This window comes from Vicia villosa, linkage group LG3 (genome assembly GCF_029867415.1).
Source record: "Vicia villosa cultivar HV-30 ecotype Madison, WI linkage group LG3, Vvil1.0, whole genome shotgun sequence".
Classification (NCBI taxonomy): domain Eukaryota; kingdom Viridiplantae; phylum Streptophyta; class Magnoliopsida; order Fabales; family Fabaceae; genus Vicia; species Vicia villosa.
This window is the reverse complement of record NC_081182.1, coordinates 150,590,005-150,605,240: the sequence shown is the minus strand read 5'-3', so window position 1 is coordinate 150,605,240 and position 15,236 is coordinate 150,590,005. Positions and strand designations below refer to the sequence as shown.

The window sequence follows — 15,236 nt, the reverse complement described above, 5'->3', positions numbered from 1 at the left end:
CAGCTAGGTAGTCTTAGAAAGCCATATTTTGCTTGACCAACGAAAAGGCCTCTTCATTTTGCATACACTGGAGGATGCAGAATTCCTCTAGGCACTGATTTTTCTACACTTAGTGACTAATTTACCTTTTAAAAAAGAGTTTCCAATTGAGTTAGGTCCCAGAAATCACAAATAGAAACTATTTTATGCAACCTCATTCTCTTACTATTTTCTTCAAACTTTTGTTACCTTATGCACTTATGAGGTTTCTAAGCACTGGTTCATTCTTTTGAAGTTATTTAAGCATTTGCATTCACAGATCAAGCCAAACATTTGACTATATAAAATTGAATCGAAACGACACCATCAAATCAGAGTGGCGCAGCGGAAGCGTGGTGGGCCCATAACCCACAGGTCCCTGGATCGAAACCAGGCTCTGATAAATTTGAAATTTTTTTCACATTTTTTCTGAAAAGTTGTTCTTACGTGATCTTTTGCAACTGTGTAGTTGGGTAAAATTGTATTTAAACTTTAAATAAAGGTTATGTATATCTTTAAAATAAAACTCGTTAAAATATTGTAATTAAATTCGAACCAACTAAATAACACAATTTTAAAAATTTATATATTTTAAATATCAAGATTTCAAAATAAAATCTGTATAAGAAATAGATTATAGAAAATAGAGAGATATTGTACCCAAAAAAACAAAATAGATGGATAAAATATATTCATCTGTATATATTTAAAATCTATCAGTTTTTTTTTTTTTTGTATCTATGTTTTATTGTGTGATATAAGTTTTAATTTTTTTGTAAATTATAGTTTTATAATACCCATGTATTTTAAGTTTCAATTTTAATATTAGTATTGAGTGCATTTAAATTTTAATATTAATTTAAAAAGAATTGTATTGTCAATGCAAATTTGTAATAAAATTATGTGGCTTTGGTAATTAATATTAAAGTTTTGGATGTTACAGATGGCTTCATTTAAGTTTGGTAATCCCACACTCAACAATTAGTTATTTAGTAGTAGTATTATCACTAATCAATATATTAAAAAATTTAAAACAATTATAATTATTTTAATGATTATTCACATATTAAGTAAATATTATAATTGTTTTTTAATGCGCGGAAAAAATATTTATTTGAAATAATTCAAAAATAATGATAGACTTGTCTTTGACACAAACAAAGTTGGGTGTGTTTGGTTGTAAACATAGTAAAACCAAAGAAAAACATGAGAAAAGTGTGAAAAGGTGAATAAAAGAGAAATAAAGCTGATTGGGTGTGTTGATATAAGCTAAAGAAAAAGAGAAGAAATGAGTGTTAGTTATTTTTTAAATACCAAAATATCCTTAATTAAATTTTTTTAACTAAATTATTTGATTAAATTAATAAATAACTTTAGTTTATCTTACACCAATTTAAATAATTAGATTAAATTTAATAATTATTGATTAATTATTAAACTATACCACATATGTAATGTCGGGTCTAGTACAATTAGTTGCATACTTAAGACTGTTGAAGACGATCTCAAATATTCAGTTTGTCTAACATTATCATTAGTGTGGTGTGCAAACATGTTTACAGTTAAAGTAATTATATTTCTTTAATATCTTCTTGACATATGGAGATTGATCCAAAGATATTCCCTCTGCGGATCTAGTGATCTTGATTTCAAGAATCGCATTGCCTTCTCCGAGTTCTTTCTTTTCAAAGTTGTTGCACAACAATGACTTCACATAATTTACGACTATAATATTTGATCCAAATATGAGTAAATCGTCTACATAGAGACATATGATGGGACAAATGTTATTTTCAAATTTGTAGTAAACACATTTGTCACTTTCATTCACTTTGTACCCATTTGATATTATAAGTTATCAAATTTTTCATGTCATTGCTTTGGTGCTTGTTTTAGACCATATAGAGATTTGTCTAACTTACAGATTTTATTTTCTTTCCCATGAATCACAAACCCTTTCGTTTGGTCCTTATAAATTTCTTCTTTTAAGTTACCATTTAAAAAATTTGATTTAACATTCATTCGGTGTACTATTAAGTTATAAATAGGAGCAATTGAAATTAATACCCTAATGGATGTAATTCTAGTGACTGGTGAGATAAGTATCTAAGAAATCTATATTTTTTATTTGTGTAAAACCTTTGGGTAAAAGTGAGCTTTATATTTATCAATTGTTCCACAAGGTTTAAGTTTCTTTTTCAAAATACATTTACAACTGTTTGGTTGGCAAATACGAGGCAAGTCTACTAAGTGTCAAGTCGTGTTCAATTATAGAGAATTCATTTCATTGTTAAGAGCTTCTTGTCAAAAATCTGCATCCAGAGATGACAAAGATTCTTGAAGTTTTGTTGGATCTTCTTCTATTGTATAGGTCGCCTAATCTGACCCATATTATTTAGCAACTCTTACTCCATTACTTTGTCGAAGTTATATTTTTTACTTTGTTGTTGTTTTCGGTGCTTCTTATTACAATATTGTGATTTGATTCAGTTGCCTCACTATTTCTCAATTTGAAAGGAAATTTATCTTCATAGAATTCAACATCAATTAATTATATGATCACTTTAGCATTTAGGTCACAAAACCTATTTGCCTTACTATTTACTACATACCCAATGCATACACATCCATAGCTTCTACTAGCGAGTTTAACTCGCTTTGGATCCGAAATCTTGACATAAGGCGAACAACCCCAAGTTCTAACATAAGACAAGTTTTCATGTCTTTTCTTAAATGCCTCATAACCAGAGATCTTATTATTAGAATAAGGAACTCTATTCAGGACATAGAAAACAGACAATAAACCCCCTCCCCCTCACACACACAAGTGAGATGCAACACCAGAATTCAACATAATAGCAACAATTAATTACGTAAGAGTTATATTCTTTCTTTCTAATTTACCATTCACTTCAGGAGAATATGGTGCAGTGGTTTCATGAACAATATCATTTTATGATTTTCCATAATTGAATCAAGAGAGAACACCAATGTCATCTATTTGTGGTGGTGGTGGATGTTTCCTAGCAATGGGTTGATTAGGGCCCTTGAAGGATTCTTATTTTTAATTTGGTTCACAACATTGTGATTCTAATTCTTTAATGGTTTGTCATATGGCTTCAGAACCACCAAGAATTTATTTATGTTATTTGAAATAATCAATACTTTTTGATCTCGTCTTCAAGATTCTTCTTTAATTCAGAGGTGAGTAGTCATACTCTCGATTGTAAATTATTTTGTTTTATGGCGAAGCAATTTTTTTATCTTTCAAACCAAGGCGCAATTTTTCAATTACGAAAGTAATTTGAAATTATTCATATAAATCGATGATGATCTCATGTAAAATCTTATCAATTTTATCACATTGAGCCTTCGTAGATCTTTCATCATCCATTTGATATTTCACGTAGCAACTAACATCGTACTTCTTTGCTCTTGCCTCTTTAGTATCATTCTTCTTTTTTAAAGCCTACCAAACATATTTTGCAGTATTACAACTACTATAATTATCATACAGATTATATATGAGTCCACTCAGAATACGAATTTTTACACATATAATAGTCTCTTGCTATAAGGAGATTTCTTTCCTCGACTAAATTTTTTTCTCTAATTTTTGCAGCATATTCAAATTCATCAAAATTAACTATTTCATCTTAATCCACAAATTTCTACCGTTGATTTGCTCATTTGATCTAGAAGGAACAACATGAATGTCATATGCCAAAACGTTGGCAACCTTTTTTAAGGTTAAAAAAAATACATTTTTATTGTCAACATTTGAAATAACTTCCCTCAAACTTGAATGGTTTGCCATATACAACGGAAGAAGTACCAATAATTTTTTCGATACCATGGTAGTTCAAAACGTCTTTAAATTGTTATTTTTTATTTTGAAAAAATGCGACTAAATGAATTATCGGATAGAGTCGCAAATTAGGTCGCTCTTTTTAAGATGTTTCGCAACTCTGTCCAAAATTGTGCAAGACAGATTACGAACTACGATGCTTACAAGATAAATCAGTCAAGTTCAACTATATAACTACTACTACTACATTATAAGTAACCAATCTAAAAAACACACCCTCTATTGTACAAAGACCACTCTAAATAACTTTTTCAAACGACGAGAAACTCAAATTATTATCCAAAAAGAATTCGATGATGGTTGTTTGACCACTCTAAATAATTCTTCGAACAAGGAGAAATTCAAATAATTCTCTAAAAAGAATCCAAAAAAATACTAAAAAAATCAACTAAAAAGAAAAGAGAACGAATTTGATGCATTAACAATTTGAGAACGAATAGAAAAGAGGATGAAGAAGGAGAAACTCTAAAGAAATTTTTTTTGTGTATTTTGAAATAAAACATGTGTATTTTTTATATAATAAAGTAACCTAGTCAAGATATGTAGTCTAAGTAATATGAGATTTATAATTTTTCATTTTTTATATAATATTGAAAAGTAACTTTATTGTTTTGGTTAAAAAATGTGAGATATAAAATTTTCTTAATTAACACATAATTTTTTTGATTATGTGAGACTTTACAAATTTTTTCAAAAAAGTGAAGCTTCTCTTTCTTAAGTTATCATCAATGACAAAAGCATTAGGAAGAAATTTAGTAGACCATATTCTTTTTTCTAATGAAGAAATTTAGTAGAACAGGTTCTTTTTTCATTAAAGAGAAAAAGCCCACGTAAAACCGAAAAGGCAATCGAACCCATTGCTAAGCAACATACAAACGGAAGTCACTATGACCGGAAAGTTAAAGACCTCGCTTAATTGAGACTGTTTGAATTGATATAATTAGATTTAATATAATCTGATGGAAAAATTGACCAGTATATGATAGAATAAATAGAATAAAATTTCATTATTTAGATTAATTAAAATCGGATATAACAAAGAAAAGAGTGATATCTATTATTTAGATTAAGTAGAATCAGATTTGAAATTAGAATTTTGCTCAGCGCTATTATAAATTATTCAAACAATTGAACTAGATCTTCACTGGGAAATGGTTTAATGAGGACACCATTCACTGATTTAGTACATGCTTAGCTGTTCAGTATGATAAACAAAAGCTCTATCTAGTAGTCCAAGATTATTCTAATTTAGTAAAGACTCTTTTATTAAATTCACCAAAAATTCTCTGTTTTCCTGAAAAGACCAATCCAATACAATTTGCTTTTGTCACAAACTAATCAGCCTTCTGCTTTTTACGGAATGGAAGCAGTTCACTTCTCACTAGTCACTACAGTCCCTTGAATGCACTTTGTTTCACTGGAATAAAGGCAACCTGCATAAGACAAACACAAATAGGTAAATTATAAGTTCAGCTGCTACCTACATAAGCAACAACCAAACTAAAGCTAAAAGACCAGTTTCTAAAATCAAGCAAGCAATTTCAACTACCCTCTACATCAACGAGGCTGGAGGAGTGTAACTGTGCAAGGCTGTTGAGGAGGCAAGGGAGAGTTCACCATGGGAGAGGCACAAGGGTGGTAGTGGCTAGGGATTTCCCCCCTCTACATACAACCTCGCAGCAATGCTGGGATGATTGAGAGTTGTGGCAGTAGTGAGTTTCACTGTTTGCAAATGTTACTTGTGCTTAAAATTGATTTCAAAAATGAATCTCAACCGTTTATTTTCTTAAGGAAATAGAATGGATGTGGACCCTTCATTTATAAATTACCCGGATACCAACTCATCTAATTAAATCATTAAACTCTAAAAACATCCAAACCCATACTGCAGTTTCATTTTTCTTGGCTTGTTTACAAATGTTACATTGGAAAAAACTTATGAATCTTAAAATGCATGAACAATATGAATGAATCAAGTTTAGTTCATTGCTCCACTTGAAATTAACTAGACCATATTTCTAACATTTCATATGAACTGTAGTGACTGCAAAATAAATCATCACTGAAAATACATACCTAAGCCAATGGCATCAGAATCCTTCACGATTTTCAGCCTTCTGCAAGAATCAATGACATCCTGAACATAGAAAAGATGGATTGCAATTTAGTGAAGGAGATGCATACCAGATGAAAGGAAATATCATCATGTCATTCATTTAGTCTGTTTACTTGGTTCGAACAAAGGCCAGAATTTGCATCAACACTAAATGCCTACATAAACTAGCCCATAAATTAGACCTAAAATCTTGTTCAGCAACAAAATCATGACCATGGTCAAATTGTTTAGTCTGATACTATTGAACAGTCTATAGAATACATGAAATTTCAACACTTTGATCAGAACTTGAATTTCTATAAAAAGAAATGGAAATTAACTCCTTACAGAAAGGAAAAAAAAAAACTTTTAATCCCTTTAAGATGGGAAAAAGAAAAATGACACAAAGATTAAAACAAAAAAAATAACCACTGAAGATTCTCAGAGGGTGCACATGCACCCTCCCTGCAAAGGCCCCATATCCTGACTCAATCATAATACCCCTAATCTTCCTCCGCATATTTTTCTCATGGATCTTCCTCCTCACATTTTTCTCGTACCTCAACTGGATTCTACGCAACCCGTTCTTGCTAATTTGCCAGTCACATCACATGGCCATTCTGTTATGAAGCAGATCATCATCTGCAATATTCACCTGTCTGTCCTAACTCAAATTAACAAATCCATCCCAACATCATTCTTGGAAGGAACCAAACTGGTTCCTGTCAATCTGTTTGTGTGTTATTTCTTTGTACTGAAATTCTGTTTGTACAGACAGGTGAGTTGGGTCTCCCTTCCCAAATGTTTGTGAGTTGGGTCTCCCAATAACCACTCAATAACTTCCTGATCATAATTTTTTTCTCCATCTTTCCCTATTTATTTAAAATGTAACTAACCCCAAATATATAATAAATGCCACTAAATGCTCCTAATTAATATGATAGTTGTCACTTAAAGCTCCTATATGAAAAGTCTAACAACTATACAGTGTCAGTAGCTAATGCATGTACTCCATTGTCTCAACCAAATATAGTTACTATTACTTGAAAAAGTATAATGAGAAAAAATGCAAGAAATACTTAAAATTTCAAACTTACTCCCATACCTTTATATTCATACGGGAGAACATAATCTGAACCATGCAAAAGGTCCCTGGGCTTGCACTCATCAACATTTCTCTTCCTAGAGCTCCATGGGAACCACATTGACCTGAAACAGCACAATTACCAAAGATTTCAGAATATAAATAATGCAACAACCAAGTTAGTTTAATAAAAATCATTGGCAAAAACATTTTTTGTTAAAGTAAATCAAAAAAGAAATGGCTCACCTAGGGCAAAACACCTGAATATCTTCTCAAGGTCAGAAGATAGTTCCTGATATGTTGTAAAAGTTCTAAGGTCTACCTTCCTAAAATGGGGAGGGAGAAAAAACACCTAAATACACTCAAATTTGTCATTTCTCAAATTTTGTACTTTATATGTACACCTGTGTTAATTTTCATTTTTCACGAGAACTTCATTAGTCAACATTGCTAAGCAAATACAACAAAAAGGTATTTATCCAGTAAGACCAAGCAAAAATCATCAAAAGATATAGTAGTTGGCCGGGTTTATCAGTAAATTACCAAACACCTTGTAGCATAATGATAACATTCTCCCTTTGAGTGATGGTTACTGTGATCAAATCACTGAATTAATGTATCAGAATCAGAATGCCATTCTTTTGTTATCTTAACATTGTTCCAATAATAAATGCACAGCCCAAAGTTCAACATAGCACCTGCCATGTATGTAATCAATGCATCAATCGAGCCATCCGGATTTTTGACTTAACTTTCCTGGCTTCATTGACAAAACCAGCGGTACATAGACCATTAATAACTGCTCTTTGAGTAGCCCTTAAGATCTGAAAACCAGATTTCAAACAAGCAACCAAAAGCTTTGAAGCAAAAAGGAACTTTTTTGCCCTGCAAAGGTTGTGCACCAAAATAGTATAAGTGAAAGAATCTTTAACCTCCATACTATCAAAAACCTTCACTGCCTGATCAATATGACCAGCTTTACCCAAACAATCAATCATGCAGTTAAATGCCACCAAATTAAAACCAAAACCCAATGACTTCATGTATTCCAAATGCTTCTCAGCACCCTCAAAATTGCCAATCTTACACAATCCATGGATTATAATCGTGTGCGTGTACTGATCACATTTCAGTCCTTGTTTCTCTATCTCATCCACCAACTTCAACGCCTCCTCGAACTTCCCTTGCCTACAAAAAAGGTTAATCATCGTATTATACGAAGGAAGATCCGGCACCAAACCATTACTCGTCATCTTCCCAGCAATCTCATCCGCTTCCTCAATCCTCCCAGTCTTCACCAACGCAGCAACCACAGTACAATAAGCAAACCCATCAAACGTATAACCTTTCCTCCTCATCTCCGACAATATCTCCAACCCTTGCTCCAACCTCCCGCACCTAAAACAACACTTCATAACCGTGGTATAAGTAATCGCATTCGGCTCATACCCATAATCACAAAACTCACTCAACACCCTCCTCGCATCTGCCAACCTCCTACCCTTACACAACCCATTAATCATCGCGTTATAAGTCAACACATGAGGAACAAATCCACGACGCTGCAAGTTCCTAAACAACATAAGTGCATTATGAACATACCCGTTTTTGCACAACCCGTTAATCATAACATTATAAGTCGCCATAGAAGGATACATTTCAGCACGCTCGACTATATCCCTGAAAATCTTATACCCTTCATCAGGTCTACCAAGCCTAAACAAACAATGCATTAATATATTATAACTCCACACATCCGGGTTAATTCCTGACTGAAGCATTTCGTCGAACAGTTGGAGGGATTTTGATAACAAACATTTTCTAACAGCACCTGATATCAAAGAATTATACGAAACAACATCAGGGTTAATTCCTGCTTCTTTCATTCTGGATAGAATGGTGTAACCTGCATCGATGCTGACGAAACGACAATACGCGTCGATTAAAGTGTTGTATGTAACAGTGTCTGGGAGAACTCCTAGCTTGATGGCGTCTATTAAAACAACTTCGGCTTTTAGTATTTGGTTCGATTTGCACATTGAGGATATGCAGATGTTCATGAATTTTGTTGATAATCGAGTAACCATGATTTATAGTGATTGAGGGAAGGAAGAAGAGTTGAGAAGAGAAGGTGAGTACGACGAGATTGAAAATTGAGTGGACTATTGTGGTTACAGAAAGAGGCATTTAGGCATTTGGGTTTTACTGAAACGAGATGTTGAAGGTTAGCGAAGAGAAGTGTTAGAATGTGAGGGATAGTGGAATTGAATACGGGTCGGACCGGGCGGTCCAACCGTTAGCGGTGTTGTTATCAAACGGGAAACTGGGATGAAACGTGGTTGTTGGGGAAGGTGGGGGCGGAGAAAGAGTGGGAATGTGAGACGAGAGAAGAAGATCGAGAGATACTTTCAGAGGTTTATATACGCCGAAAACCCTCTCTTAATTCATACTGCATTTTCTTTCAAATGAGAAAAAGAAGAAAAAAAATTGGATGGACCAATTATGTCAATGTGTTATGTGTATGTGTTTGCTTAGAATTTGAAATTCATAAGTTTGTTCATGCCACTAACTCAATTACAAATTAAATCATTCATTCGGTCTGTCAACACATATTTTTTTCAAATGTAATCTAACTCTAAAATATTGTTATTTTTCTTGTGTGCTTTTGATCAAGGATTCGAAAGTGATTCATACGAATAAGTTACCCAAAAATAAAAATAAAAAAAAAATTGATTCTAGCGTATTTTTTTAAGAAAATATGTTTAGCATATTATTTGATATTCATAGCAAAATTACTAGTTATTTTCTTTAATAAAAAAAATGTGAAATTTCAAAAAAAAAAATAATAACCATGTTTTAAAAAAAAAATACAAAAACAATCATAATTTAGAAAAATTTACTAAAGTGTCTAGGTTTGGTAGGGCACTCGGGTGCATGAGCCACCTGGGATGACGTCTATTCTTAAAAATATAGTGAATGCGTCATCTGGGATGGCGCCAATGTTGTGCCCTTTTTAGGGTTGCCATCTCATATGCGTCATCTGGGATGGCGCCAATGTTGTGCCCTTTTTAGGGTTGCCATCTCATATGCGTCATCTGGGATGGCGCCAATGTTGTGCCCTTTTTAGGGTTGTCATCTGGGAAGGCGCCAATGTTGTGCCCTTTTTGAGTTGCCCCCTTCATTTCGCACACAGTTTTCTCTCCGATTCTTCGATTTTCTCTCTGATTTTTTCATCATGTCCGGTTTTCTGATTTTTAAGAGGGATGGGCATGTTGCATTCTCAACTGTGAAGCCCCCGATAAAAATGAAATTTTAGAACATTCACGGTATGGACCATCTGAAGAGGTCGTTGATGCGCTGGTTAGAAGGGGAGTACGCGCCCGGCGAAACCAGAATCCAAAGGGTTAAAACGAGGACGTGTATTATCACGGGAAAAACAAAGAGTTGGTTGGCTGAAGTGAAGACTGACCAAGATGTTTGTAACATGATGCATAGGACAGACGACATTGCGTGGGTTGTTGTGATATCGTAAAACTGTCGTTAACCCTAATTATGTTATTTAATGTTTGTGTTGTCGATGTAGTGTTGTTTATGTTTATGTTGATTCTGTGTTGCTTGTGTGGTTGTATGAGTGTTGTAATAAATATGTTTCGCCATTAAATAAAGTAAAGTTCATTGCTTCAAAATATTTTACAAAGTTGTTACACAATAGTTGGTGGAGGGCATACAATTAAACATGCGTTGAGGTTGTTCCACAACTAGGACATTTATTTTTATTGATCCCTAGCTGACGACAAATGTTACACTTTCTTTCCATTTTGTCATGAACATCCATTTCGGTTCGAATACGAGTACTGTTGGGGCGACCCTTTTTCTTTCGTCGCATCATATCATTATGCCAAACTACTTCCCCATCATACTCAAGCCAGTAATCTTCCTTCGCTACCACTGGAAATGTGACATTGTATACCTCGAGCAAGGTGTTAGTCTTGTAAATTGGAGATAGTAGTGACAATGCATCTCGGTGAGCATATGCACATGCTGCTAGGACATGTGAGCAAGGCATACGAAACGCTTGAAACTTTCCACAGTCGCACCAATGATCATTTAGTAGAACCCTATACTGTTGTCTCGGTAATCTTTCATTGTGGTTAATTGTTTCTTTAACACAGAAGGTGCGGTTGAATCGATCAAAAGCAGTAACATGATGACTGTTGTCCTTTGTTGATTGTTCTTTAAAAAATTTCATGCAACTCTCACTGAACAGTTGTCCCAACTCTCTAACAGCACTCCACCTTTTACCTCTTGTTGAGAATAGCGAAGCCATTCTAAAGTAGGTTGCATCCACCAGTGCAGTAATAGGAAGGTTTCGAATGCCCTTAAAAACACCATTCATGGATTCCACAAGATTTGTTATCATGTGGCCCCATCGTACCCCGTTTACATAAGCCCTAGTCCATTTCTCCCTGGCAAGGTTATCAATCCAACTTCCCGTATCCGAATTTGACAATACAATTTCACTCCGATAATGTTGGAATGTAGGTTGGGTTAACGTATATCCTGCATTGATTAGTGTCTTCCGGAGGTACTGTTGCACCCCAAAATTTGCCCATCTTAATTTATTTATAATTGGCGTATAATTCTCAACCATCCGCATACCATCCATTAGATCATCTAACTCATGCATCATTAATCAATAGCTTAGCACAGAGATCAAGGATATCATTGATAGGGTTTCTCCATTCAAGTGCTATTCAAAGCGTTCCATCATTTAGGCTATTTAAACCAAGAGGTTTTTCTTTTGACTAAAGTGAGGATCATCAAGACATTAGGTGTCTAAAGGTTCAATTTGAAGTTAAGGTTTCTTTAAGACGCAAATATAATTTATCCATTAGTTTGGAAGCATTCTCCTATGAAAATCGAAGAATTGTCAAGAGATATTTCAAAAGGGTATTTATCAAGATTTTATGACCTTACTCAAGTGTTATGCATGTTTGTCCATAAGGAAGATATTCCCATTAAAAGTTCATTACAAAGGTCAACATTCTCCAAAGAAACCCAACATACATTACAATTGAAGATTACAAAAATACACATTATTTACAAGTTCAAGAGTTCATCACATCATATTTCACAATTCAAATTCCATTACAAAAAATCCAAAAAAATTTCATGACATACCCAAAGGTCTAAATGTCTATCATTCTTGTTCAAACACACATCTACAAGTATCTATACTCCACAAGATTACACCATTCTAACTCTTTACATTATGTACAAAAAAGGAATATAAACCTAGATAGCTAATGTTTTTTCTTCCAAGCTTCCCCATCTCTTCTAGAATCCTTCAATTCCAATGCCATATCGTGCTATGCCTCATACATGACCACATACACCAAGCTCCTTCTTCAAACCACCAAACCTGTTACAAAGCATTCCAAAAATTCAGAACAACAAATAGATACAATCAGCCCTGCAAAAACATATTCAACACATTCACAAACCCACACATATTCATAAAAAAAACCATTCATATTCCAAATTCATTTTAAACCAATTCCCAACTGCTTTCATTTTCTAACTGCCATAATCCCATTGATTTTGAACTAACAGAATTATTACCTTAATTTCTCCTCTTAATCATAACTTCCTAACTCTCCACTAACATCCCAACATGGCCTAACTAATTTTTTAACATAGCAACTAACTCTTTTGCACTTTCAGCCCTTTTCACTAATTCTAACAGTAAGCCAACAACCTAGCTCTCAAACAACATTTTCCCTTTAACCAAAACTAACAGCCTTATAGCCAATAACTGAAAACAGATTCCCTAACCTATCAAAACTAACAGTTTTTTACCTTAACTAACTTAACTAACCTATAACAGATCCTAACAAACTTCTAACAACCTCTAACAACCTAGTATAGTTACTAACCAATCCTAACAGATTCAAAACAGAAGCATAACTGAATACAACAGAAAAATCAGAAAAGAAACGAACCTGAAGAATCTCTATAAATCAGAGCCTTGATCCATTCTTTCAGCTCTCCACCATTTTCTCCAGAAATCATCATCTTCACCAATCACTTTCCTCTCCACCATTTCCATACCCTTGCCACCATTTCTCTGCCTCACTCATCATCATCATCTTCACCATTCACTTCTCTTCCTTCACTCTTCATACCTCACAATCACCTTCATCTTCTTCAACCATTGTTCATACATGCTTCAAGGTCTCTCTTTTCACCATTTTTTCATACTTCATTCACCTTCATTCAACCTCCACTCCTTCTCCCTTCATCACCACCAATTCTTCAAAAGAAAAAACTCTGTAGAGTAAAAAGAATTCAGAATCAGATCAGGGTTATAACCTGATAACAGAAGAGAAAAAAGAAGCGATAATAGATATGCAACAAACCTTTCCTCGGAACTTCAGTGCTCATCTTCATTACGAAATCACCGAGAAAAGTTCTCAACGCCAATTCTCCATCGCTCATCTTTACAACACTGATGCATTCTTCAATCTCTGAACCTTCTCCATCGTCAACCTTCACCGATTCCTTAACCATCAAATCTTCACCACTTCAAGATTCTGCATAATCCTTATTCAACTCTGAAAATCGCACAATCGTCATCTCTGCAACGACATTCAACAAACGGTTCTGTGAACAACAACACAAAGAAGAAGGAGAAACCGAAGAAGAATCAAGAAGAAGATAGAAGCAAGAGTTTGAGGGTTGTGAATCCCACTTCGATTTGAGGCATGTTTTCGAGCGTTTCGTATGAGAATCGGAGAGGTGAAGGCGTGTGGTGGTGACTGGTTACGGTATCGTTCAAGATCGCGTCGCCGGAGAAGGGAAGAAAACACCGTTTGAAAACGAGAAAGAGAAGGTCTGAGACGAAGGGATTGGGAACGGCGCAGCCAAGGTAACCCTAATTTCACATTCTTCTTTTATTATCCTTTTAGTAATTAAATTTGTTTATTCTAGTAAATTCTGAATACTAATAATGATTGGATAAAACAAACTGTCTTTGGGCCTGTCACGAAATTACTGCTCACACCCTCCATTAAGCCCGTTACACCCTTTTTTGGCAGTCTGAATGAATGACAATAATCTATTGGGCCTCCTGATCCTGGGCCATGCACCATTCTGCTATTCACCATCACTGTTTTCAGTTTCTACCCCCATGTTTCCATTAACAATTTTAGATTTTAATTAGTTTTTTTTTATCATTTCTTTTAGCAATAAAAATACTAATTTTTCTCCTATGTTTTTAGACATTAGTACTAATTTTTGACATAAAAAATATTCATAAAAAATATTAGTTTTTAGGCTATTTGTTTTTTAGTCTTTTTACTTGACTTGTAATTCAATTTCTCTCATAAAAATCAACATAAAAATAATAGTACTTTTAATTCATTTTTGTGCTATATTTTGACTTGTTCTATTTCATGCTCTTGTACTATTTTCATGTATCCTACTTGATGACTTCTAATTGTGATCTTTATTTTCATATTCTTTTATTCCTAACTTTAGGTAGAAACCATGATAACATTAGGTAGAAATTCCCTTCATACTTAGGCTAGTTTCTTTTCCTTTTCAACATTAAAACATCTAATAAATATCAAACTAAAATCCCTTTAAAAAATACAAAGAAAACACTTAATAAAACATTAATAAAAAATTGAAAATCATTAAAAAGGGAATGGAAGCTTGAATCTCCCTTGCTTTAGGGAATCATTCGAGTGCTTGGATCTCCCTTGCTTTAGGGAACCATTCGAGCGTAAGTTCCCAATTTCTAAAAAACACAAACCAAAGAGCAACTCGAGTCTCCCTTGCTTTAGGGTGCCACTTGAACGCTCAAACTCTTTTCTCTATCTCGCCTCCGAGGCATTCTTTAATCGGACACGTTATTTCCGCTCCATTCCCAGCTTAAGACTCCAGAGGTCGAGCAGCGGAGTGCGAATGTAACTTCGTCCACTAAAAAACACAAAAACAAACAAAAACTAAAGAGCCGAACTACGGCGCTCTGATTCCTGAAAAGGATACGTAGGCATTGGGTCGCGGGGCCTAAGCGAGCACAACTATTTAAAAAACCTTATTTTCCCCGTGTTTCTTTTCTTTCATTTGCATGCATTCCCTTAGTAATTAAGCTTTAGATTTATACA

General features: G+C 34.1%; 1 protein-coding gene and 1 non-coding gene across 8 annotated transcripts; one reads left to right on the top strand and one right to left on the bottom strand.

The window, feature by feature from the left end:
- The first annotated feature begins 349 nt into the window (after positions 1-349).
- On the top strand, positions 350-421 carry TRNAM-CAU (transfer RNA methionine (anticodon CAU)). Its single transcript has one exon. It is a non-coding gene; the product is annotated as a tRNA-Met (tRNA).
- A 4,431-nt stretch (positions 422-4,852) lies between these two features.
- LOC131662506 (putative pentatricopeptide repeat-containing protein At4g17915) lies at positions 4,853-9,609 on the bottom strand. Of its 7 annotated transcripts, none has more exons than XM_058932314.1 (6): positions 7,764-9,609; positions 7,609-7,657; positions 7,312-7,469; positions 7,087-7,190; positions 5,963-6,023; positions 4,853-5,319 (listed from the first exon to the last, which is right to left on the bottom strand). In XM_058932314.1, the coding sequence occupies exon 1, from the start codon at positions 9,150-9,152 to the stop codon at positions 7,779-7,781; it is 1,374 nt and encodes a 457-aa protein (XP_058788297.1). In that variant the 5' UTR covers positions 9,153-9,609; the 3' UTR covers positions 4,853-5,319; positions 5,963-6,023; positions 7,087-7,190; positions 7,312-7,469; positions 7,609-7,657; positions 7,764-7,778. The 7 variants fall into 7 exon arrangements, with proteins under 7 accessions (XP_058788297.1, XP_058788299.1, XP_058788294.1 ...); XM_058932316.1 differs by having other exon boundaries at positions 7,312-7,391; XM_058932311.1 differs by having other exon boundaries at positions 7,312-7,657.
- Between the last annotated feature and the right edge of the window lie 5,627 nt (positions 9,610-15,236).